This window comes from Brassica rapa, chromosome A05 (assembly GCF_000309985.2).
Source record: "Brassica rapa cultivar Chiifu-401-42 chromosome A05, CAAS_Brap_v3.01, whole genome shotgun sequence".
NCBI classification, from domain to species: domain Eukaryota; kingdom Viridiplantae; phylum Streptophyta; class Magnoliopsida; order Brassicales; family Brassicaceae; genus Brassica; species Brassica rapa.
Window position 1 is genome coordinate 24957737 of NC_024799.2, and position 22852 is coordinate 24980588.

Here is a 22852-nt window from a genome sequence, read left to right on the forward strand (position 1 = left end):
TTGGTGAAAAACTTTTATTGGTCTTATAATCCTAAGTGACAAGGATAAACTGCAGGTATTAGATGAATGAATGCAAAGATTATTATATATGTGGAATACATTTTGTCCTTTTCTTCTGAGAAGAGGTTATTCTTTCCTTTTTTTTTTTTTTGATAAAGAAGAGGTTATTCTTTCCAAAATATAACAAGATGCCTATAATTACAGAAGTATTAATGAATATCTTTTAAAAAATAAAGGTTATTTGTTACTGTTAGGTTTTATATTAATAATATGGTGATATACATAACTCTTATATTTATTTCTATATTAGGATACCTTTGATACATAACATAATTAAAATAAAGAAATTATTGTTTTACATAAGCAAACCCGTATATACGAAAATACATAATTTTATGTAAATTTTCATATAAATAATAGTCCAATGCAACTTAAATATGATAATGTGGAAGAGTATAAAATATACAACACCAAATTTAAATATATATAACAATTTTATCATACATTAAAAAAATTATCCATACAGTACAGACGCGTGATTCATATTCTAAAAATGTGGGTGATACAGTTAACGGTTTGAAAACCAAAACAAAATTAATCAATATAAGATATATTTTTGTGTTTAACAATGTCATATTAAACAATTATTTCATTAGGTAAATTTTAAAAATGTATAAACTATTATTTGTACAATATAAATATTTATTTATACTCCCTCCATATCACTTTAAGCTGTGTTTTAAAAGAAAAAAATTGTTTTATTTTAATTGATGTTTTCAAGTTTCTATGTAAAAAGTAAATACAATTTTATGTTTTGACTATTTGTATTCTGCAGTATGATTTTTTTTTGTTGAATTATCTGTATTTATTACTCTTTTTATACACACGAGAAAGATTGAATAAAATTTTATAATTCATCAATCGATGTGCAACAACCTTAAAATCCACTTATTGTGATACATAGATAGGGAGTATAAAGTAAAAACGAATGTCCGCAATCAAGCTCTAGTAACATATTACAATCAGAATATACTTTCCAGGAGAAGCATCACATCATCGCATGAGGGGCATGGGCATGTCTTAGAATTTATTAACGGAACGTGAAATAATAAGTAAATATACAAGCAATTATATTCAAGCCAATGCTGATTATTTCTTAGTCAACGCGAGGACAAGAGTGACACTCGTTCTGTTTCTGCAGTTCGCGTGTTGTGTCACATGGCGAGCATATTTATCAAACAAGGTATCGATAATATCTTCTCCAAAATGAGCAATGAGCATTGGTTCAGCAATGGCTCTTACAGATTTGGCTCTATTGTATCTTGCGTCATAGTTATCTTCTCCGTTGTCGCGTTTACTATGGGCACGATCGAATCCATGTGTCTCTAAGTCATTGATTTTGAAAGAGCCTTGGTTTTGTATCACTTCCTTGAGTTCTTGTTCATTCGGATCATAAAACGGCACGTTGAATGCACCCAGTTTTGATTCACTCACTAGGCCCTTTTAATAAAGAGTTTGTTGATTAGGACCATGTCTAAATTCAAGAAAGTAAATTATGATAATATAAACAGTAATAATAGTTGCACGAAAAAATAACAATAATATTCATATTTAAAATGATTAAAGAATGAACAATTTAGTAGTAAGTATATATACCTCGGAGACTAGGTCACAGAGAGAGTTTGATAGCAGTGTCCAAAAGTGACAACAATCTCTATACAATGGATCACTGTTAATAGTGTTTCTACCGTTGAAGGTAAGAACCATTCGTCCGTTAGAGACCATTTCCTCAGAACGTAACGTTAGAAACATTGTGAAATCTCGTTGGAACTGATTCAAGTAAGCTTTGTAAGTACTTTGAGAACTTGAGTTTGATATGTACACATTTTCCGTATCATTCTCGAGTTTTTCTGGAACCTGTGATTATAAACACACAACTCTTTTACCAAAAAAAAAAAACACAACTCCACCGCTTAAGTTTTATGTAAATGAATATGTTATAATAAATTAAGTCTTAAAGACAATTACCTTGGAGAGCCAATGGAGAGCGTAAGATGAATGTACAAAATGGAGGCTATTGCGAGAGAAGAGCCTAGAGTAGAAGGAACCTGGTGTTCCATTGACGAAACACGATGCTTGGTTTGTCATCATGAGCTCCTTTTTGAAGAAGGGTACAAATTTGAACGTTGTGTTGAAATCGTTTTCCGGAAGATCATTCAGACAACAATCGATTTCTGGAGGGTTTTGGTTCGATTGTTGGCACAACACATTGATGGTGTTGATGATCTCAGACATAGCCAAAAACGTGTTTTGCCCCGACGAACAACCCAATTCAGCAACTTTGATATAGTTAGGAAAGTTTAAATTCATCATCATTTCTTCGGTGTTTTTTACCAAGACTGCTTTGGCCATTTGTAAAACTCTTTTCTACGAACCAAAAAGTAGAAAGATACTTTTTAAAAGAAAATATGTCGAGACTATAGTTCTGTTTTAAATATTATATTTGGACCCACCTCCTAGCAAGATAGTCTAAAAGCACTTCTAAAGAGGGTTATATCGGAGTTCTAAATTTATATATATATATATATATAATATATTATATATATATATATATTATATATGTATGTAATTGTGGGGTCTTTTATTTTACGAGAAAACTCAACCCAAAATTTTATATACATATATAAAAATTTAGAGTTCTAATGGGTAAAACCTTAATTGGAAATGTTCTAAGCGGAAAGTTCTAACATGGGTTTTTGAAAAAGATAATAATAAATAGAAAAAGATGAATAATAAATAGAAGAAGTCGGAGAGAGACAGATGATCAAGTGTCAAACTGTAACTGGTTTTGCTTTACAATAAATAAACAAAATAAAATATAATAAACTAATCATATTATGTGGCTAATAAACTCAGTTTAAGAATTTCACCCCTAGTAACAAAAAAAAGAAGAACTTCACCCTTAAGGTTGCCCTAACATGATCTATTTTTAACATAAAAGATTACAATTATGTTTTTGAAAACTAGTATACCGACGTATATTTTTTTTCTCTTTTAGCTACATGTTGATTTTTTTTTTTAAAACATATGTTTCACGTTGCTAAATTTAAACTCGAATTTTGTTAGAAAAAAACAAAGAGACAATGTGAATGAGTTATTGTCTAATCGTTTATAAGATTTTTCTATTTAATTCGAGCATCTGATCATTAAAGGGTGCAGAGTTCAACTTTATAAGATTTTGATTGTTTCACAATTTCATATAAGCAAGTGTAGATACTTTGTACTTATATAGCACCTTAAAATTTTATTAGTTAATATTTTAAGTTACAATTTCAGCATGATGAAATGATTCATGTATTTCTTTTGCTTTACCAAATAAGATTATTTAGAAAAAAAAATAAGCTAAAAGGAAAATAATATAGAAGAACCTGAGGAAGAGAATTGGCGGAGTAACTGTTGACTCCATCTCCACCACTCATATGTAAAGCTTTCACAACTGCATATTCATCGTCACTCTTTTCATCAATATACCTGCATCCCGATATACATAGATTACTAGTGGACATGGACATACATTGTCTAGCATATATGTATACATATATATATATGATATTTGTATTATGTATATTTGAAACAACTAAATCAAAGTGAAAAAGTGTGCTAGGTGTTGTAATGATGAATTAGAGAGACAAACCTCAGGGAAGGAACGGCACCGTTGAATCTTGAATCCATCTTTTATCTTACTTATTAATGATAAGGCTCAATGAGATCTTATTAGAAGATGTCCGTTGAAAATTCAACTTGCACTTCAATTTATAGAGAGATGGAACTTAATCACATGAAACACGCCATGTGAGCAAAGCCGATGCCCTTGTGATAAATTGTTGAGTGATGCCATTTTAGCTCTCAAACCAAACCAGTAAACCAAAGGGGTTAAGGTAAGAGTATTAATTATAATAAAGTAAAGAAGTTGTTGGATATGAGTACTAGAGATGTCTTGTCTACTTGTGAAACTAGGCAAAGACTTAAGAGTCATGTAACACGAGTGGGAGTTGGTATGCAGTGGTTGGGAAGTACTTATCTTGATGTATAATAATAGAAGAACGTGTGACTTTGGAAAATAATGAAAAAAATGTTATATTTATGATTTGTTCTACACTTGTATTGTAGTGTGTATTGTTTAGAACTACTTGCATCTGGTTTTAGGACAATGGGTCAGTACGTATTCATCTTTTGCCTGCCATATAGGTAGGAGGAATCTTGAGAATTGATGGTGAGAGTGCTCAAGAGAAGAGTTGAACAAAGGTGTTATACCTGATAACAATGATGTACATTGCTTGGCAAGTCTCATTAATTAAGGTATATATAACCCTTACTTAGATTGGATCGTACTGTCTATTGTTGTTTATTCTCCCTTACTTGTCTTTCTACTTAGGCTTGGTTTAGGGAACTTCCCACTGGTGTGTTGGACTCACTCTCACCAGAGCAAGTGATGGAAGTCTGAAAGCGAAGAAGAGTGTGTGGAGCTTGTGAGGATGCTTCCTTCAACGGAAGCTTCTTTGTTGGATTGGTCAATCAATCTGATGGCTGATGTTGTGGAGATGGAACATGTTAAAAAGATGAATGCAAGAAACATAGCTATGGTTTTTGCACCTAACATGACTCAGGTTAGTGTTTTTTTAATGATTATTTAAAATTTTGGCAAATGAAATGAGTAATGTGTAATTTTGAATGCAGATGTTGGATCCTTTGACGGCTCGGATGTATGCTGTACAAGTCATGAACTTTCTCAAGACACTTATTGTAAATACGCTTAAGGACCGGAAAGAGTCTCGAGATAGGTTGATTCCAGGCTCGAACCCGAGTCCTAGGGATGAGAATGGTGATCAGACCAGCAGACAGTTGGTGCATCTCATGGAAGCTAACATGGAGGTTGCTTTGGATGATACCTTTGAGGTTGAAATGAAAGACAAAGAAGACTCTGCAGAAGAAGAAGAATATGCAGAACCTAGAGAGATTCTTGGTGTAAAGTCAGAAGGATAAAAGACATGTTTTAGTTGGAGGAAACATAGGGGTTATATATGATGAAGGAAAGGTTATGTAACTTATTGTTGAGAATGAAATACACAGAGAACTTATACTATACTATTCAAAGTTCAAACTTCTCGGATACTTGTTAATCTCCTTAATATAATTTACATAAAACAAGAACCTCATCAGTTTTCTTTTTTGTCAACATGCGGAAATAGAAACCAATTCTGATAACCAAACCATGTGACAGCTGAAGGTGGACTCCGAGAACCGTGTGCCATTTTATTTTGAGCGTTAAATATATGTTAAATCGTACAAGTGGAGAAGCCTGCAAATTCTTTTAAGCGTGTAGTGAAATCTGACCGGATAATACTAGTCAAGATGATCAGTGATGGCGAATATTTTTTTCATTAATTAATGACTAAAAGTTTCAGTATAAAACAAGCAAATGTCAAAGTCAAATCTCTTAGAGGACTAACCTTCTTCTGCTAGTCTGTTAAGTATTCAACACCATAATCTACGCTTTTTAATAATTTACTAGGTCCTTGTCCGCGCTACGCGCGGATAGTATTTTAATTTTTTTTCCATATTTTTGTACTATTATATCAATTGTTTAGTTTTATAAAATGTTATGTTTTTACTGTAAATTTGGAATTAAAAATCTAATTTTTCCTTACTGTAAAGTAAGTTAATTTTGTTTGAATCTTACCACAATACATTATACATGAAGAGAATATAATTGGTCTTTATATTCTTATTTGGTGTAATATTGAAAATTTTGATGGTTTGTTTAAATGATTTTTTTAAATTATATATTTTAGGATTGATTTTCGTGACTATATTCTATAATTATTTGAAAACAGTTGTTTGTCCCATATAGACATCCACATAAATATGGACTTATGATAAATTTGTTCATTGGAATATTTAGTTTCACTTTCAGCTTTATTTTCTTTTTTGGCACCCTCATGCTAGCTTGTGGGGTAGCCAACTTGGTGCAAAAGGATTTACAAAAGCTGATCGAGATGCGCGTGATCAGACACCTTTTGCTAGGCTATTCGTACGGAATTTTAAAGATCTAGGAATATAAGCAATAGAAAATTCAGAAAATTCTTTGGATACAGCCTGTATTTCGTCGAGCTCCGAGTCCAACGCAGGCCAATCTTCCTCCTTTTGAATGAGTATAACCAGTTGTTCACAGTCAATTGAAAGACCATCTCTCTGTGTCCAAACTTCAGTATCACTTGCATTGCCCATAGCAAACCTTCAGCTTCCGCTTGCAGTGGTGATTTGGTGCGTGTATATCGGCCCTTGCTCCAAACAGTATTGGAAAGTCACCATCCATTAACACAAAGCCAAGTCCAGAAATGTCTCTTTCATTTATCCAGGATGTCTAGCAGGAGCGTTTCTTTGCGGAGGAACAGTTGTGTCCGTTACCTCAACTCCCATATCAATTTTCATAATCTCGTCTACACGTTGAGCTATCCTCCAAAACTCTGCTTCAATTTTATTCGCTAATAGGAAAGACATAATTCCTACGATACTATTAATGATTTTTTTTTGTAACACCGATACGACAAACTTATGTTTTATTTAACAAAACTCTTATTTCAATTTTGTATTAAAGAATCAATCATATTTTATATTATCCATAATTTTAGTAAATTTGCTTGTTTGTCATGTTTTTATTAGGTTTTAGCTAAATTAATGATTTATTATTTATTTTTAGCTAAGTGGTTAATTTATTAATTTAAAAAGACCCTTAATGAATATTATATATATATTAAAAATTAATTTTATTTTAGTAATATTAAATTTCTATTTTATATTAAAACTTAGTTAGTTTTTCTTATTTTTCATATTTTATTAGGTTTTAGACTTTTAGATAGGTTATTGATTTATTATTAATTTCTAACTGATTCTCTAATGTGTTAATTAAAAAATACCCTTAATGAATTTTATATATAATTAAAAATGAATTTTATTTTAATCATATAAAATTGATATGTTATATTAATATTAAATAATTGATTCTAAAATAATATAATAAAATTATCAAAAATTTTTAAAATAAGATAATTTTTATATATATTTTGTTGTTATCTGAAGACAATATTTTTATTATAAAAGTTAAAAAGAAACAAAAAATTATAATTAAATATTATTCAAGAAAAAATATTTATATAAAGATATTTTCTAAACTATTTCTAAGATATGAGTGTTTAAAAAAATTTAACACGGGATGTTTAGAATACAGAATTATGCTTATGAGAGAGTGGCTCGGGAATGAGCTTCAAGATGGGTCGAATGAGCTCTGAAAATAGCTTTTTATTTTGACTCAAGCCCAGTCCGGATGACATGGCATCTTGGTTGGTTCATAATATTTTGTCTATGTGGCATGGCTTAGAAAGAAAGGATTTAGTCCCTTTTATATAGTAGGATATCATATTTTCTTTTTCTGCACCTATTAATTCAACACCATATAAATGTTATTTTTACAATATTTTTGTTTAATAAAATGAGAATTTGTACTCCCTACACACCAAACATCCTATCATATTTTGTTTTATTTTATATTTATTTATTTATACTATAAATAAATAAAACAAATATATATTTGTAGAGTTTTTATATTTATATATTTAAATTATTATTATTGAAATCTGTTTAAAATAATGTTCAAATAAATAAAACAAATATATATTTGTAGAGTTGTTAAAATAATAAATTTTGATATAAAGATAACAAGTAAATAAAAATCTGCTATCATATAATTATCTTTAAACAATTGGGGTGAAAAAAATACCAAAAGTATATATAACTAATAAAAAAAATATCATGTATTTAATTTATATTTTAATCAAAATATATTGCTTCATATAATGATGACATGTGTCACTGTGGTCCTAGTTTTTTTTTTGTTTTCAAATAATTGAAATTGTTGTGTGAAAATTCAACTGTTGAATTAGTTCACTCAGATGAGCTGATTTGTTTTTTTCGTTTTTAACTAGTTCACTGTAAATTTGCAAATGTTGAATAAAGAACTTAACATGTCCATTGCATTGCACATTGTCTAATTAATGGAACAAATTTGTGTGCTGGCAAAGATTTACTTAATCAAATGGTATGAACTTAAAATAATTAACTTGTATTTGTGTTTATAATACTTCAAAATTATGACCAAAACCACATTAATATTTAATATTTTGGGATGTAATTAAAAACTCCTAATACACAACATCGCAATATATTTTCGACAAGCATATCACATTATCGTATGAGGGGCAAGTCTTATAAATTATTGACAGAAAAGGCAAACAACAGTACATAAAAAGTAAATATACAAGCAAATATATTCAAGCAAAAGCTGTTTACTTCTTGGTCAACGCGACGACAAGAACGACACTCGTTTTGTTTCCGCAGTTCGCGTGTTGTGTCACATGGCGAGCATACTTATCAAACAAGATATCGATAATATCTTCTCCAAAATGAGCAATGAGCATTGGTTCAGTAACGGCTCTTACAGATTTGGCTCTATTGTATCCTACTTTATGGTTAATAGCTTTATTGACTCCGAATCCATGTGTCTCTAAGTCACTGATTTCAAAAGAGCCTTGGTTTTGTATCACTTCCTTCACTTCTTGTTCATTCGGGTCATAAAATGGGATGTTGAATGCATCCAGTTTTGATTCACTCAATAGGCCCTTTTAATAAAGAGATTGTTGTGATTAGGACCATGTCTAAATTCAACAAAGTAAATTATGATAATCTATAATAATAATGCCGACAAAAAAATCAATAATAATGGTTCCACAAAAAAACAATAATTAATATTCATATTTAAAATAATTAAAGAATGAACAATTTAGTATTAAGTATATATATACCTCGAAGACTAGGTCACAGAGAGATTTTGATAGCAGTGTCCAAACGTGACAACAATCTCTATACAATGGATTACTGTTAAGAGTGTTTCTACCGTTGAAGGTAAGAACCATTCGTCCGTTAGAGACCATTTCCTCAGAGCGTAACGTTAGAAACATTGTGAAATCTCGTTGGAACTGATTCAAGTAAGCTTTGTAAGCACTTTGAGGACTTGAGTTTGATATGTACACATTTTCCTTATCATTCTCGAGTTTTTCTGGAACCTATGATTATAAACACACAACTCCACCGCCTAGTTATCAAATAACTCAAAGTTTTATGTAAATGAATATGTTATAACAAAGTCTTAAAGAAAAGTACCTTGGAGAGCCAATGGAGAGAGTAAGATGAATGTACAAAATGGAGGCTATTGCGAGAGAAGAGCCTAGAGTAGAAGGAACCTGGTGTTCCATTGACGAAACATGATGCTTGGTTAGTCATCATGAGCCCCTTTTTGAAGAAGGGTACCAACTTGAACGTTGTGTTGAAATCGTTTTCCGGAAGATCATTGAGACAACAATCGATTTCTGGAGGGTTTTGGTTCGATTGTTGGCACAACACATTGATGGTGTTGATGATCTCAGACATAGCCAAAAACGTGTTTTGCCCCGAAGAACAACCCAATTCAGCAACTTTGATATAGTTAGGAAAGTTTAAATTCATCATCATTTCTTCGGTGTTTTTTACCAAGACTGGTTTGGCCATTGATAAAACTCTTCTCTACGAACCAAAAAGTAGAAAGATACTTTTTAAAAGAAAATATGTCGAGACTATAGTCTTGTTTATACTTTTTAAAAGAAAATATGTCGAGACTATTAGTCTTGTTTCAAATATTTTATTGGGACCCAGCTTCAGATATAAACGATGTATCCCAGTAGATAGTCTAACATGATCTTCTCTTTTCTTTTTTGAACACAGTCTAACATGATCTATTTTTTAACATACAAGATTACAATTATGTTTTTGAAAACTAGAATACCGAAGTATTTTTTTTCTCTATTAGCTTTAGCCTCATGTTGATTTTTTAAAATATTTTTTTTTAATAACCTGGAGATTCTTTCTAGGTCAAGGACTAATCTCACGAGATCCATAAAAATTTGGGTATTTTTGCCATTTAAAATTTGCTAAATTTAAACTCTAACTTTGTTAGAAAAGAAACAATGAGACTATGTGAATGAGTTATTGTCTAATCGTTTATAGGATTTTTCTATTTAATTAGAACATCGGATCATTAAAGGATGCGGAGTTCAACATTATAGGATTTTGATTGATTCACAATTTTATATAAGCAAGTCTATATACTTTCTTCTTATATAGCACCTTACAACTTTTTGGTTAATATTTAAAATTACAATTTCTGCATGATGAAATGATTGATTTTTTTCCTTTTGCTTTACCAAATAAGATTATTTTCTTAAATATAAGCTAAAAGGAAAAGAAATTAAGAATATAGAAAAACCTGAAAAAGAGAATTGGCGGAGTAACTGTTGGCTCCATCTCCACCACTCATATGTAAAGCTTTCACAACTGCATATTCATCGCCACTCTTTTCATCAATATACCTACATCCCGATATACATAGAGCAGTAATGGACATGGACATATACAGTAGCGACTTCGAGGGGAAGCCATGGAAGCACCGCCTTTTTTTAGAATAAGTAAAAGTTTCGGCCGATAGTTTCACAAAAATCTTGTAGTTTAGTTGGTAAATGACAAACAAAATGTTAAGAGAGGTAAGGGGTTATGAATAACGGCCCAAAACTTTAACCAGCATATATATGTATATACATACACAATATTTGTATATATGTATATTTGAAACAATTAAGTGAAAGTAAATAAGTTTGCTAGGTGTTGTAATGATGAATTAGAGAGACAAACCTCAGGGAAGGACCGGTATCGTTGAATCTTGAATCCATCTTTTATCGTACTTATTAATGAAAAGACTCCGTGAGATCTTATTAGAAGATGTGCGTTGAAAATGCAACTTTCACTTCAATTTATAGAGAGATGGAACTTAATAAAGTATCATACTGAAAAAAAACGTGAAACACGCCATGTGAGCAAAGCCGATGCCCTTGTGATAAATTGTTGAGTAATGCCATTTTAGTTCTCAAACCAGACCAAGAAACCAAAGGATTAAAGGTAAGAGTACTAGAGATGTCTTGTCTACTTGTGAAACTAGGCTAAGACTTAAGATTCATGTAACACTAGTGGGAGTTGGTATGCAGTGGTTGGGAAGTACTTATCTTGATGTATAATAGAAGAACGTGTGTGACTGGAAAATAATGAAGAATTTTATATTATGATTTGTTCTACAAATCACAAATGAATAAACCAAATCTCTACATAATACGTTACCAGATTTAACCAGAGTCAGATTACAACAAAAATTAATGCCACTAAAAGATACTTAACATTAGATAAAAGAAAACGAATTATATAGAAGGTTCATCCTGGAATTATATTTTCTTGGTGACTTTATTTCAGTTAAGAGAGGTTTACAATTGAAATGCGATTTCGGTAAATAATGTAGAAATAGTAAATTTCTAAGAATGTGATAGTAGTTATAGTAAGGCTGGTGCTATATTTAGATGCGTGTGTGTGAGTTTATAACCTTAAACCATTATAATCTCTAAGATATCCTTACTTCATGGACTTGAATTAGCTATTGTAAAGAGTTGTTTTACATCCTTTGGTGGTCGGGAAGTTTGAGTCGTCTAGGGTTTCTGTACGTAGTGACGTGTTGTTTTGCAATAACCAAAGGAACTTAGCGTAGAGTAGTTTAGGTTGATGTGATATTGGTTTGATGTGATATATGCATTAGAGTAGTTTAGGTTGATGTGATATTGGTTTGATGGCGTGATGGGTGTTGTAATCTCTGATGCATTTTAAGGAAAGTCTGTATGACGACACAAAACTAATTTTCCTATCAATGACGATCAAATATTTTGTATAATAATGTGGATAAATTCAAAGAGAAGAAAGAAAAGAGTTAAGTAGAGACAAAACTACCCAACAACACACATGTAAGACCCCAAAAGTGTGATCTACTAAGACCACGTGAATCTTTTAATTGTTGGCGGTGGTAAGTTGAATTGAAAAAGACAAAATATGATACAAATAGGAAACAAATACTATTAACATTCAAAATATTCGAATATATTTCACAAGTCTAATCATTTTCATAATAATAATGTGCGTAAAGATAAGTTTTAAATAAAACGAATAAGGCTTTTCAAAAAAAAAATAAAAAAATAAAACGAATAAGAAAATGCTAGTTGACGTGAACAGCGATGAGTTTTTTTTCATAATCTCTGACACTGACGAAGCATCCTAGTCAAACCTATCTCAAATAATTCCGAACAGACTCTGTGCTGGCGAGGGTTCGTTTAGTCAAACCGTGTGAGATTACCGTAATACTTGGAGTTGGATTAGCAGCACTAAAATCCTTTTTAATTGTATTGTAAACATTGTTTATAATACTCGAATCTTCTCACCAAAAGCGAATATTGATCATTGATGTATAATGCATGTATAGTAATACTATATATGCGTATATTCCGCCATTTAAGCAAAAAAAAAAAAAAATTGGACAATTCTTCTAAATAATCATATTTAAATTTTGTCTAAGAAATAGTTATATTTAAGTTTTTGTCTTAAAACTAACGCTTCAAGTTAAAAATCAAAATAATAGTCTTTATTAATAAATCAAAAGATTATAGTACCTCCACTCCTAGTAAAGCTAAAAAAGTTAAAAAAAAAAACTCGATGACGAAAGAACTTTCGAGGTCAATCACGTCACCGCTATTGAAAACGCCGGAGACAATATCACGGATGACTGGAATCCTTAACACCACCAGGACTGGAGTTTTTTTGGGTAGCTAAGGTTTTCGATTAAAGTTCAAAGAAAAATAAAAGATAATTTTTTTAGGGTACAACCCATTTTAAATTTTTATCACAAAAATAACACTTAATGAAAAAATAACCAAAATAAATTTTATTAAAGAGTAAAAGTATAAATTTATAATAACTAATATATACTTAGAGTTTAGTTAAGTGGTGGAGTTTATGGGATAGAATTTTAAATTTTAAAAAATAAAAAATAAATATTAAAAATTTTAAATAAAAATATATTATTTTGGTTATTTTCTTTTCGAGATTATTTTTGTGACAAAAACTAAAAAAAACTATCAAATGAGAATTTGCCAAAATAAAATGTTTACAAGCTTAACAGACTTTTAGTTAAAAGGCCAATTCCAAAAGAAAACTCATAGTAATAGAACCTTTCTAGCCCAAGCCCAGTTGATAGATAGATTGATCAATCCACCGAACGGAACCGGAACCAGAACTAAATTTCGGTTTAGTGAAGTTTGAGTATTAAACAAAATCCCTCGGTATAAAATGGTTTGGTTCGGTACGATTCTGTTATGACTTCAGAACCCCTAGCTGGTTAGGGTATGCATCTGACCTCCGTCACCGACTCACCGTAAAATTAGCCGGAGAATCAATCACCTGTGATTGAGCTGCTGATGAGAATCAGTGTCATGTCCCAAATGCAGCGAAGCTTCTCGATCGATTTGCCTTCACTGATTCCTCTGCAACTTCCATCTCGTAGGCACGTTCCTCATCCCACGTTTTGGTTGATAGGCTTTGAAGCTTATGTTCTAAATCTCTTGCAGGGAGACTCACCTATGGTATGTTATACCAGATGAAGTGAAAAGCACATCTCTTTTGAAACGCTACTCTCAGCTTCTCTCACAAACTGAGAAAGATGGAGTTGATCAGATGCGTGGCGATGAGCTCAAGAAGAATGCTTTGCTTGCCCGCACCTTGGTTCGAACCACCGTTGCTAGATGTATGTTCATCTAAGTCTCTTAAAGCCTCGGCCTTTCTATATGATAGCTAGTCAGACTTAGCTGAATTTGTGAGGTTATATTGGTTTTTACTATAAGTAGGACTTTTCTCACAGAAAAGAGTTTGAATTTTGAAGGGTATTAACTGTAATCTTGGTTTTGTTATTAGATCAGACAAACAAGGAGGTCGATCCTCGATCCTTGATGTTCAAGAAGAATGTGTATGGGAAGCCTGAGGTGAGTGAGATAGTTGTTTAGGAAGTAGACTAAGAGTCATGGTCTGAGGTTAGAGCAAAAATTCACTTGTTCTTGTTTGAATTTCTTACAGGTAGATTGGCAGAACTGTAAGAACTGCAATCATCAGCCATTGCATTTCAACATCTCCCACACAGATTCTTTAATTGCCTGTGGGGTGACAGTACATGTTCCGGTAAGTCTTCTTATTAGGCACATTACATATAGTTTTGTTTGTATTTGAACAGTCACAGCTTACTACTGTTTTAGGTTGGTATTGATGTTGAAGACAAGGAAAGGAAGATAAAACATGATGTCTTAGCGTTCGCAAAAAGATTTTACTCTGCTGATGAAGTGAACTTTTTGGCAACTATACCGGACCCGGAAGCTCAGAGAAAGGAATTTATTAAGCTATGGACTCTTAAGGTAGTTTCTACGAACAACAGATAACACTTGAGCCTGAAATAAATTTTTACTTCTCAAAAGTTAGAAACTGTTGTGGTGATTGTGTATCCAGGAGGCGTATGTGAAAGCATTAGGAAAAGGCTTCTCCGCTGCACCTTTTAATACCTTCACAATCCAGTCTATACCTGGAACAGAGGAAGGCTACAGTCTTTGCAAGGTTTGTTTTAGACTTCAACTCAGATTCTAAGTGTTGTATTATTGTTCACTTCCTTCCTTAAAGATCTCTGATTTTTTTTCTGTAGACATCTGAAGTGACAGCCGATCCACTGGAGGAGACAAAGAAATGCAACGGAGAATGGAAGTTTGCCCCTTTGGAGCTGGCAGATTCTCATTATGCTGCAGTCTGTATTGAAGATGATCAAGCTAACGAAGGTGCAGTTTCAGTTGTGATATATCTCTTGATAGTGAAGGATCCACTGGTTTAGTGGTTTCTTCATCACATCTTTTTTTTTCTTTTTGCAGGAGCTCCTATGAGGGTGATTGTTCGGAAAACCATCCCCTTTGTAGAAGACCAACTTATTTCTGAAAGAATATTTTTGTAGTTGTGCGCAACCTTCAACCTTCTGTAATCATTTTTATATACATCACTTTCTGAGCATCGTGTTTGTGAGACTCTTGAAGAATCACCAGTAATCCTTGCACGAGCATAACCCGTCTTCGAAATAGTGGAACCGTGATGCATCTCTTACAACAAACCTACGATCTACAATCTTGCTAACCATCTTGATGAACACATGACAATCTTCACAAACCCTCAGGTTCTTTATCACAAGAATCTCTGCCCCTGGACTAGTGTTGAGGATCGCAAACGCTACTGCTAACCTCTCGCTGTGCTCACGCGTACTGCTCGAAACCTCTCCGCATCTATCACAGTCTGTGTTTCCCTCAATCTCCATAACAGAAGCCTCTAACTCATCCAGCATTCTATAGACTTCCTCTGTTTGCTCATGACTTCTATCGCCAGCCAAGAACAAATGAACTCTTCCCATGTGTTCCACGTAACTATACCCAGGCTCTTTCTTGAATCCTCTCTCTCTCATCATCACCCGTATTCTCCAGATTCCTTCTTGATTCTTTGAGTCCGTATATATATTCGACATCAACACATAGTAGCCAATGTTCATCGGTTCAAACTCAATCACCTTTGCAAAAGCTACCTCTGCCATGTCCACATTCTTATGGATTTTGCAGGCACCCAATAAAGCGCCCCAAACAGCACCATCCGGTTCAATAGGCATTGACTCTATAAACCCCATGGCTTCATCTATTCGACCAGCTCTCCCGAGTAGATCAACCACGCAAGAGTAGTGTTCAGGACCAGGCTCCAGCTTATACTCTCTCTTCATCGCATCAAACAACTCCAAACCTTTCTCCGTCAGCCCTGAATGGCTGCACGTAGACAAAACCATCACAAAGACTGTCTTGTCAGGTCTTATCCCACTTTTGATCATATCATCGAAAAGCTTAACCCCAGTCTCAGCCATTCCATGCATCCCATAGCAACCAATCATAGCCGTCCACGAAACTAAGCTTCTCACAGGCATCACGTCGAAAACACCCCGCGCCTTCGCCAAGTTACCGCATCTAGCATACATACTAATCAACGCATTGCTGACAAACACATTCGACACAAACCCATTCGCCTCAACTAACTTCTCCACCTCCTGGCCAATCCTCTGAGCTCCAAGATGAGCACAAGACGACAGAACACTAACCAACGTAACAGGATCAGGACGAACACCGTAAGATTTCATCTCCTCGTAAAGCTCCAAAACATCGTAAGCCAATCCGTTCTGCGCACATCCAGACATCACAGCGTTCCATGTAATCAAACCCTTCACGGGAACTCCATCAAACAACCTCCTACCAGACTCCACCGATCCGCACTTCATGTACATTGTAATAAAGCTATTCAAAACAGCTAACTCAGAATCTATACCTAATTTAACGCATTGTCCGTGAAGAGACATCCCAAACCAGATGTAATCAGGAACCGTGCAGACAGGGACAAGCCCCAGCATCGTAACTGAATCAACCGAAACACATCTCTCCTTCATTGTCCGAAACAGACACGCGGCATCAGCTACCTTCGCATTCGCCGTGTATCCAGATATCAAAGCGTTGTAACAAACTCCGAGCTGATGCGACTGAGTACTTTCGTCGAACACTTTGCGTGCGTCCTCTACCAAACCGCATTTACAGTACATCGATATCAGAGCGGTCACCACGAAGGGCTCAGCGACGCAGCCTTCTCTGATGACGTGGCAATGGAGCTGCTGGCCGGAGACAGGGAGCGAAAGCGCGGCGCATGACTTGAGAGTGAAAGGGTAAGAGAATGCGTCGGGAGAGGAGCCTGAGCGGAGCATTGACCGATAGAGAGTGATCGATTCGGAGAACAGTGATTGGGAAGCGAGCTCTCGAAGACGCGCGTTCCATGGCGTCGAAGCCACTCGCCGCACAAGGCTTCTTCCGGTTGCCATTGCTTCTCCGCCGGTGATCACTAGTTTGGTTAAAAACGTATAGTAATATGAATATCTTAATTAGAGTAAGGCCCAATAATTATCTAAATGGGCCTGGCCCAAGTTATTTGCGTGATGTACTATTAAAAGAATAGTTTTATTCAGACAACCAAACAGGTTATAATCTGATAGACCCTTTCTTCTCCCATCAGCAAAATCGTTGCCGCCGCTATTTCATTTCCTGTGAACGCAGATTATTCTTCTTGTTCTTTCACCGCCGCGGTTGGAGGAAGCTCGTGCGGAAAGTGATCGCTGGAGCGGCTTCCGACAGACAGATCGGAGTGTCTGGTAAAAAAAGTGGATTTAACACTGTTTTTTTTTTCGATATGGTTGCTGGTTTTTTTTTTAATCGCCATCAGATTTTTCGTTAAGTTTTCTTAAGATCGAAGATATCATATCGTGGTTGTGTGCGTAAGTCGAAAAAGTAGGGTTTTTGTTAAAAATCGTGGATTTGATTGAGAGACCACTGTCCTTAGAGAAATGGATTTGTTATTACTATGTCTTGTAATAACGCTTATTTCGTCTTCCTTGTCATTTGAAATTCTTTGGATTTGTGGATTTATCTGGTGTTTTCATGGCGGTACTCTCTGGATTACTTGATTAGTTCTGTTCTAATGACTACACAGAGCTATTCTTTGCCTTAGTAACCCATATGAGGTTGTGTGTTTTAGAGTTCAAAACATATTTGTAACAAAGCTTGTTTATTGCTTTTGCTGCTGGATCTGTACTACTTGCATCATTTGTCTGTATGGCTTGTTCTGTCTTATATGTTCCTTTTGCAGTTGCCTTTTTGTGTTAAACTTGATGCAGATACTATGAAAAAGATACACAAGCCAAGCCTGAAATAAACAATCCCAACAGATTACAAATCATTTGGCCTTGAATTTCATTTGTAATATGTTGGGGTTGTGATTTCAGGCTTGGCTTGTGTATCTTTTTTAAGTCATCAATAAGTTTATCATTTTTTGGTAGGTTACATGACTATTGACCTGACCCGTTTTGCTTCCCGAAGCTAACAATATCTCTGTAATCTTTTTGTGACAGAATCTGAACCATTTTTTCACCATGCCGAGCGTTAGAAGCGACTCTTCCATTAAGCTACTAATCACATACTCCGAGGAGCTTGTTGATGGAAAACCCTTGTACGCTTCTTCCAATTCCCTTCCCGTGAAGGCCTTAAACCGCGAACCCGCTGGCCACGCCTTCCACTCTGCGGCTCTCAAACTCCACGGCTGCGCAGAGGAGCCCACAGACAGCGAAGGCGATGACAAGAAAGCTGGAGGAGACGATAAAGAGAAGGAATACGTTCCTTCCTTCAACTCATATTCCAACAAAGGAAAGAAGAAGTCCGGTACTCAACAGCAAGACCACTATGCGCTGTTGGGGCTGAGCAACTTGAGGTACCTCGCAACAGAGGATCAGATCAGGAAAAGCTATCGCGAAGCCGCGCTGAAGCACCATCCTGATAAGATGGCTAGTCTCCTTCTTGCGGAGGAGACTGAAGAAGCCAAGGAGGCGAAAAAAGAGGAGATAGAGTCTCGCTTCAAGGCGATCCAAGAGGCTTACGAGGTGCTGATGGATCCGTTAAAGAGGAGAATCTTCGACTCCACTGATGAGTTTGATGACGAGGTCCCCACGGACTGCGCACCGCAGGACTTTTTCAAGGTGTTCGGTCCAGCTTTCAAGAGGAACGCTAGGTGGTCTGTGAACCAGCGTATACCTGATTTGGGAGACGAGAACACGAAGCTCAAGGAGGTTGATAGGTTCTACAACTTCTGGTACGCGTTCAAGAGCTGGAGGGAGTTTCCTGATGAAGAGGAGCATGATCTTGAACAAGCGGATTCACGCGAGGAAAGGAGGTGGATGGAGAAGGAGAACGCTAGAGCGACGGCTAAGGCTAGGAAGGAGGAGCACGCTAGGATCAGGACTCTCGTCGACAACGCGTATAGGAAGGATCCGAGGATTGTTAAGAGAAAGGAAGAGGAGAAGGCTGAGAAGCAGCAGAAGAAAGACGCGAAGCTTATGGCTAAGAAGAAGCAGGAGGAGGAAGCTGCTATCGCCGCTGCGGAAGAGAAGAGGCGAAAGGAAGAAGAGGAGAAGCGAGCGGTGGAGTCTGCGCAGCAGCAGAAGAAGGCTAAGGAGAAGGAGAAGAAGCTCATACGCAAAGAGCGTAACCGTCTTAGAGCCCTCTCAGCTCCTGTGGTGGCTCAGCGTCTGCTTGACATCTCAGAGGAAGATATAGAGAGTCTTTGCATGACGCTTAACATCGAGGAGTTGCAGAGTCTATGCGATAAGATGGGAAACAAAGAAGGGGTGGAGTTGGCTAAAGTGATAAAAGATGGTAGTAGAGACCAAGAAGCCAACTCTAAAGAGAAAGAAAGTGAGAAACCCAACGGTGGCGGGGCAGAGAGAGTTTCTGTGTTGGAGAGCACTCAGAAGAAACAGCCGTGGAGCAAGGAAGAGATTGACATGCTGAGAAAAGGAATGATCAAATATCCAAAGGGGACGTCTCGGAGATGGGAAGTAATATCAGAGTACATCGGTACAGGAAGATCAGTTGAGGAGATTCTTAAAGCAACTAAGACCGTTCTTCTCCAAAAACCAGATTCCGCCAAAGCGTTTGATTCCTTCCTCGAGAAGAGGAAACCGACCGCTACAATAGCTTCCCCTCTCTCTACAAGAGAGGAGCTCGGAGAGTCTCTGCCGGCAGGAGCAACAACAAAGGTGAAACCACCTGTTAAAGAGACTGTTGTTGTTGGTCAAAGCTCAGAGAGCAATGGTGAAGCAAGTGGAAGTTCAGTGGACACAGATGGTTGGTCTTCTGTGCAAGAAAGAGCTTTGGTTCAGGCTTTGAAGACGTTCCCTAAAGAGACAAGCCAAAGATGGGAGAGAGTAGCTGCTGCTGTTCCTGGGAAGACTGTGATTCAGTGCAAGAAGAAGTTTGCAGAGCTCAAGGAAATCATCAGAAGCAAGAAAACTGCAGTCTAAAATGTTATCGGAGCTCCATGAGAATTTTGGGTTGTAATCCTCATGAGGGCACTGTTACATTGCAAGATCAAAACCTTGAAACTTTTATTACTATTATTTGTAATGATTCATTTGCTTCTGATACCTGCTATCACAAACTTAATACTTTTATCTAATCTTATGTATAATTTGATTTGAAATATCCGATCTGTCAATTTTACAAACTAAACCAAACAAATCAAAGTATAATGGCCAGAGAGAATCAAAATCATACAGAGTTTTACTTTTCTTAACTTCATAAATCTTTTCTCAAGTCCCAACTATAACAAACCATGAAGTCCTCGAAGGAAGTGAAGTATAGCATGAAAAATACAGAAAGATCAAACTGTGATGTGGTTCATGTTGTTATAAGGACCAAACAGGAGGCATATTAGTCCATGTGCAAGACTCAACTCCTTGTTGTGCTTGACCTGATGATGATGACCCAACAGTCACGTAACTGTTTTCAATGTCTTCACCACCGAGAAGAAGCGCAAGTGCATCACTCATGTTGCTCGAGTCTCTAACAATCCCGAAACAGCCTTGTTGGTCTAGCCAGCTCGATGCAAGTAAAACATCAGGCCGTGTTATATCAACTCTCTTTGGTTCCCAAACCTGATCCAACTCTTCTGTCTTCACAACGTTCCCTGCAGAATCTTCAACAAAATATGATAAAGCAACTCTCAGCCACAAGACAGCAACTAAAGAATCATTAAGAAAGTGGAATAGATTAGATACCAATCAACGAGTGACTTTGATCTCACCTGGTGAATTTTCACCCGCACTAAGTTGCGTGGGGATTGGAATCTCGGGGAGAGCCAAACTACGCTTTGCACTAGTTTTGATCTTGGCATTGGGAAGTAACATATCTAGTAGACCAGTGTCGCATGACGAGAAACAGTTTGACTCGTCTTTCTCTATCTCCAACGGTGGCGGAGATTGAATATAAGCATCAACAGAGTCAAGAGGATCTGAGTGTGGAGGTGACGGTGTCGTCTTCCACTGATCAAATCCACTAGTCTCTGAATATTGGAATGAAGGGAGCTCCAGCTTCACTGCCCCAAACAAGGGCTTAGAAGTAGGAAGCATGCCATCCGTAAAGGCATGGCTATCTGAAATCATCACATCAGATGGATGTTGGTTTCCGTAAGGAGAATGATGACCAACATCACAAGGCGAGATACTGCAAGATCTAGGATTCTGAAAAGGTTCTGGAGAGTGGAACTCTTGCTTTATGTTACTGCTGCACATGGGAAACAGAGATCCAGATTCTCGGAGCTGCTTTGGGGAAGGCAGTATTGGTGGCATGTAGCTTTCGTACGGGGAACTACTTGCACCAGTTCCTAACATGTTGCATGTGAACATATCTAATACGTCAGAAGCTCCAGGTAACAAGCTGGTAGCAAAATTAAGATCGTCAAACAAGACATCTGCTTTGGAATTCCCCAACTGCAAGATATCTTGATGATGTCTTCTTCTATTCACCCTGGTGACATTGCTCGTGATATACTCCTCACTCCACTGCAGGTCTTCAACGTGGAGTTCAGGAGGGTAAAGTGGTAAGCCTGCTCGGTGTCGCCTCTTGATACGAGTGTTCCAATAATTCTTTATCTCATTATCTGTTCGGCCTGGCAACTGGTAAGAGAAAAAAAAAAGATCAATAAATGAAATGAACACCATAATCAAGCAGCAACCACAAAATATCCTTTTGGTCTTTACAATACCACTTACATGTTCAGCCATCTGTGCCCATTTATTCCCCATCTTGGCATGCATTTGAACAATGAGCCGTTCCTCTTCTTGGCTAAACGCTCCTTTCTTCAAGTTCGGCCTCAGATGATTAGCCCACCTGAGACGACAGCTTTTCCCACAACGAGCCAGGCTCGTGTATTTCTGCACAGCGTTCCAGTTACCCTCTCCATGCTTCCTCACATAATTAATCAAAATCCCGTCTTCCGTCGAAGTCCACGGTCCTTTCTTCAGAACACTTCCTTTCCCTCTGCTCTTGCATCCATAACCAATACTATCACCAGCTGGTGAGTGCATACCATCATCATCACTCTCAGCCGTGTAACTCATCTCTTACTATCTTAACTCAATACAAACCTCAGCACCTCAATAACCATATAGACATCAAGCAAGCTCCCACCTGAACCAGTTTAAGAGAAAAAACAAGAAACACACTTTAATTTCTCTAAAGTAGTATTCATGAAGCTCTGACATTTGAAAACGACACCGTATCGAACTCCAGGAAAGGAAAAACCTAACCCTAACCCCCAATCTCTAGATTGTGATTCCAGTTTCCCAAAGCTATCGATTACTCATAAACTACAATCAAGGAAGTGAATCTCTACACACACGACGAGATCTAGCGTTAAAAAGGTTTCTTATAATCACATGAGACTAAATCGGAGCTCGAGTTTGAGCTGAAGATACACAAAATCGTTATAGCTCACAAGTCTAAGCCTCTCCACGGATCATCGATGCAGGGATTGAAGATCAGAGATCTGAGCAAGTGGATTCGAGATCTAGAAGTACTAGTATCGGAAAGAACAATCTAGAAAGAAGTAAAGAGAGAGAGAGAGATTACGCGGGAAAGCTTCGCCGTTGTTTTCTCGGAGAATCGAATCGAGGGATCAAACGATACACAGAGATAGTAGATCACAGCAGCTCGGGATGCTCAACAGAAGTGGAAAAGGGATCAAAATTTAGCAATAAAATAAAATAAATAAATACTCTTTTATTAATTCTTCTTTTATTACATAGCAGACTTTCCTTTCTTTATTTTACTTTTTCTTTCCGATATAGATATATAAT

At 36.0% G+C, this 22852-nt stretch overlaps 7 protein-coding genes across 11 annotated transcripts; 3 read left to right on the top strand and 4 right to left on the bottom strand.

The window, feature by feature from the left end:
* Positions 1-798: 798 nt before the first annotated feature.
* LOC103870344 (salicylate/benzoate carboxyl methyltransferase) lies at positions 799-3777 on the bottom strand. Of its 2 annotated transcripts, XM_009148472.3 has the most exons (5): positions 3695-3732; positions 3429-3531; positions 2029-2427; positions 1657-1917; positions 799-1500 (listed from the first exon to the last, which is right to left on the bottom strand). In XM_009148472.3, the coding sequence occupies exons 1-5, from the start codon at positions 3730-3732 to the stop codon at positions 1150-1152; spliced, it is 1152 nt and encodes a 383-aa protein (XP_009146720.2). In that variant the 3' UTR covers positions 799-1149. The 2 variants fall into 2 exon arrangements, with proteins under 2 accessions (XP_009146720.2, XP_033148393.1); XM_033292502.1 differs by having other exon boundaries at positions 3429-3777.
* Positions 3778-4141: 364 nt separating this feature from the next.
* On the top strand, positions 4142-5172 carry LOC103870343 (rho GTPase-activating protein 4). Its single transcript, XM_009148470.3, has 3 exons — positions 4142-4359; positions 4436-4667; positions 4738-5172. Exons 2-3 carry the CDS (start codon positions 4536-4538, stop codon positions 5041-5043), a joined length of 438 nt encoding a protein of 145 aa, XP_009146718.1. The 5' UTR covers positions 4142-4359; positions 4436-4535; the 3' UTR covers positions 5044-5172.
* A 2739-nt stretch (positions 5173-7911) lies between these two features.
* On the bottom strand, positions 7912-10918 carry LOC103870342 (salicylate/benzoate carboxyl methyltransferase). 2 transcript variants are annotated; one of them, XM_009148467.3, is made up of 5 exons: positions 10837-10918; positions 10415-10517; positions 9277-9675; positions 8919-9179; positions 7912-8735 (listed from the first exon to the last, which is right to left on the bottom strand). In XM_009148467.3, the coding sequence occupies exons 1-5, from the start codon at positions 10872-10874 to the stop codon at positions 8403-8405; spliced, it is 1134 nt and encodes a 377-aa protein (XP_009146715.2). In that variant the 5' UTR covers positions 10875-10918; the 3' UTR covers positions 7912-8402. The 2 variants fall into 2 exon arrangements, with proteins under 2 accessions (XP_009146715.2, XP_018514318.2); XM_018658802.2 differs by lacking the exon at positions 10837-10918 and having other exon boundaries at positions 10415-10584.
* Positions 10919-13375: 2457 nt separating this feature from the next.
* LOC103870346 (4'-phosphopantetheinyl transferase gsp) lies at positions 13376-15154 on the top strand. 2 transcript variants are annotated; one of them, XM_009148474.3, is made up of 8 exons: positions 13376-13573; positions 13638-13813; positions 13981-14048; positions 14140-14241; positions 14316-14471; positions 14563-14667; positions 14753-14882; positions 14973-15154. In XM_009148474.3, exons 1-8 carry the CDS (start codon positions 13488-13490, stop codon positions 15050-15052), a joined length of 903 nt encoding a protein of 300 aa, XP_009146722.1. In that variant the 5' UTR covers positions 13376-13487; the 3' UTR covers positions 15053-15154. The 2 variants fall into 2 exon arrangements, with proteins under 2 accessions (XP_009146722.1, XP_018514262.1); XM_018658746.2 differs by having other exon boundaries at positions 13986-14048.
* LOC103870345 (putative pentatricopeptide repeat-containing protein At3g11460, mitochondrial) lies at positions 14435-17042 on the bottom strand. The gene has a single exon (XM_009148473.3). The coding sequence runs from the start codon at positions 16988-16990 to the stop codon at positions 15134-15136; it is 1857 nt and encodes a 618-aa protein (XP_009146721.1). The 5' UTR covers positions 16991-17042; the 3' UTR covers positions 14435-15133.
* An 87-nt stretch (positions 17043-17129) lies between these two features.
* On the top strand, positions 17130-20198 carry LOC103870348 (dnaJ homolog subfamily C member 2). Its single transcript, XM_009148478.2, has 2 exons — positions 17130-17317; positions 18074-20198. Exon 2 carries the CDS (start codon positions 18095-18097, stop codon positions 20015-20017), a length of 1923 nt encoding a protein of 640 aa, XP_009146726.1. The 5' UTR covers positions 17130-17317; positions 18074-18094; the 3' UTR covers positions 20018-20198.
* A 23-nt stretch (positions 20199-20221) lies between these two features.
* Positions 20222-22847, bottom strand: LOC103870347 (transcription factor MYB65). Of its 2 annotated transcripts, none has more exons than XM_009148476.3 (4): positions 22626-22847; positions 21767-22184; positions 20800-21670; positions 20222-20691 (listed from the first exon to the last, which is right to left on the bottom strand). In XM_009148476.3, exons 2-4 carry the CDS (start codon positions 22112-22114, stop codon positions 20402-20404), a joined length of 1509 nt encoding a protein of 502 aa, XP_009146724.1. In that variant the 5' UTR covers positions 22115-22184; positions 22626-22847; the 3' UTR covers positions 20222-20401. The 2 variants fall into 2 exon arrangements, with proteins under 2 accessions (XP_009146724.1, XP_009146725.1); XM_009148477.3 differs by having other exon boundaries at positions 20259-20682.
* Positions 22848-22852: the final 5 nt, after the last annotated feature.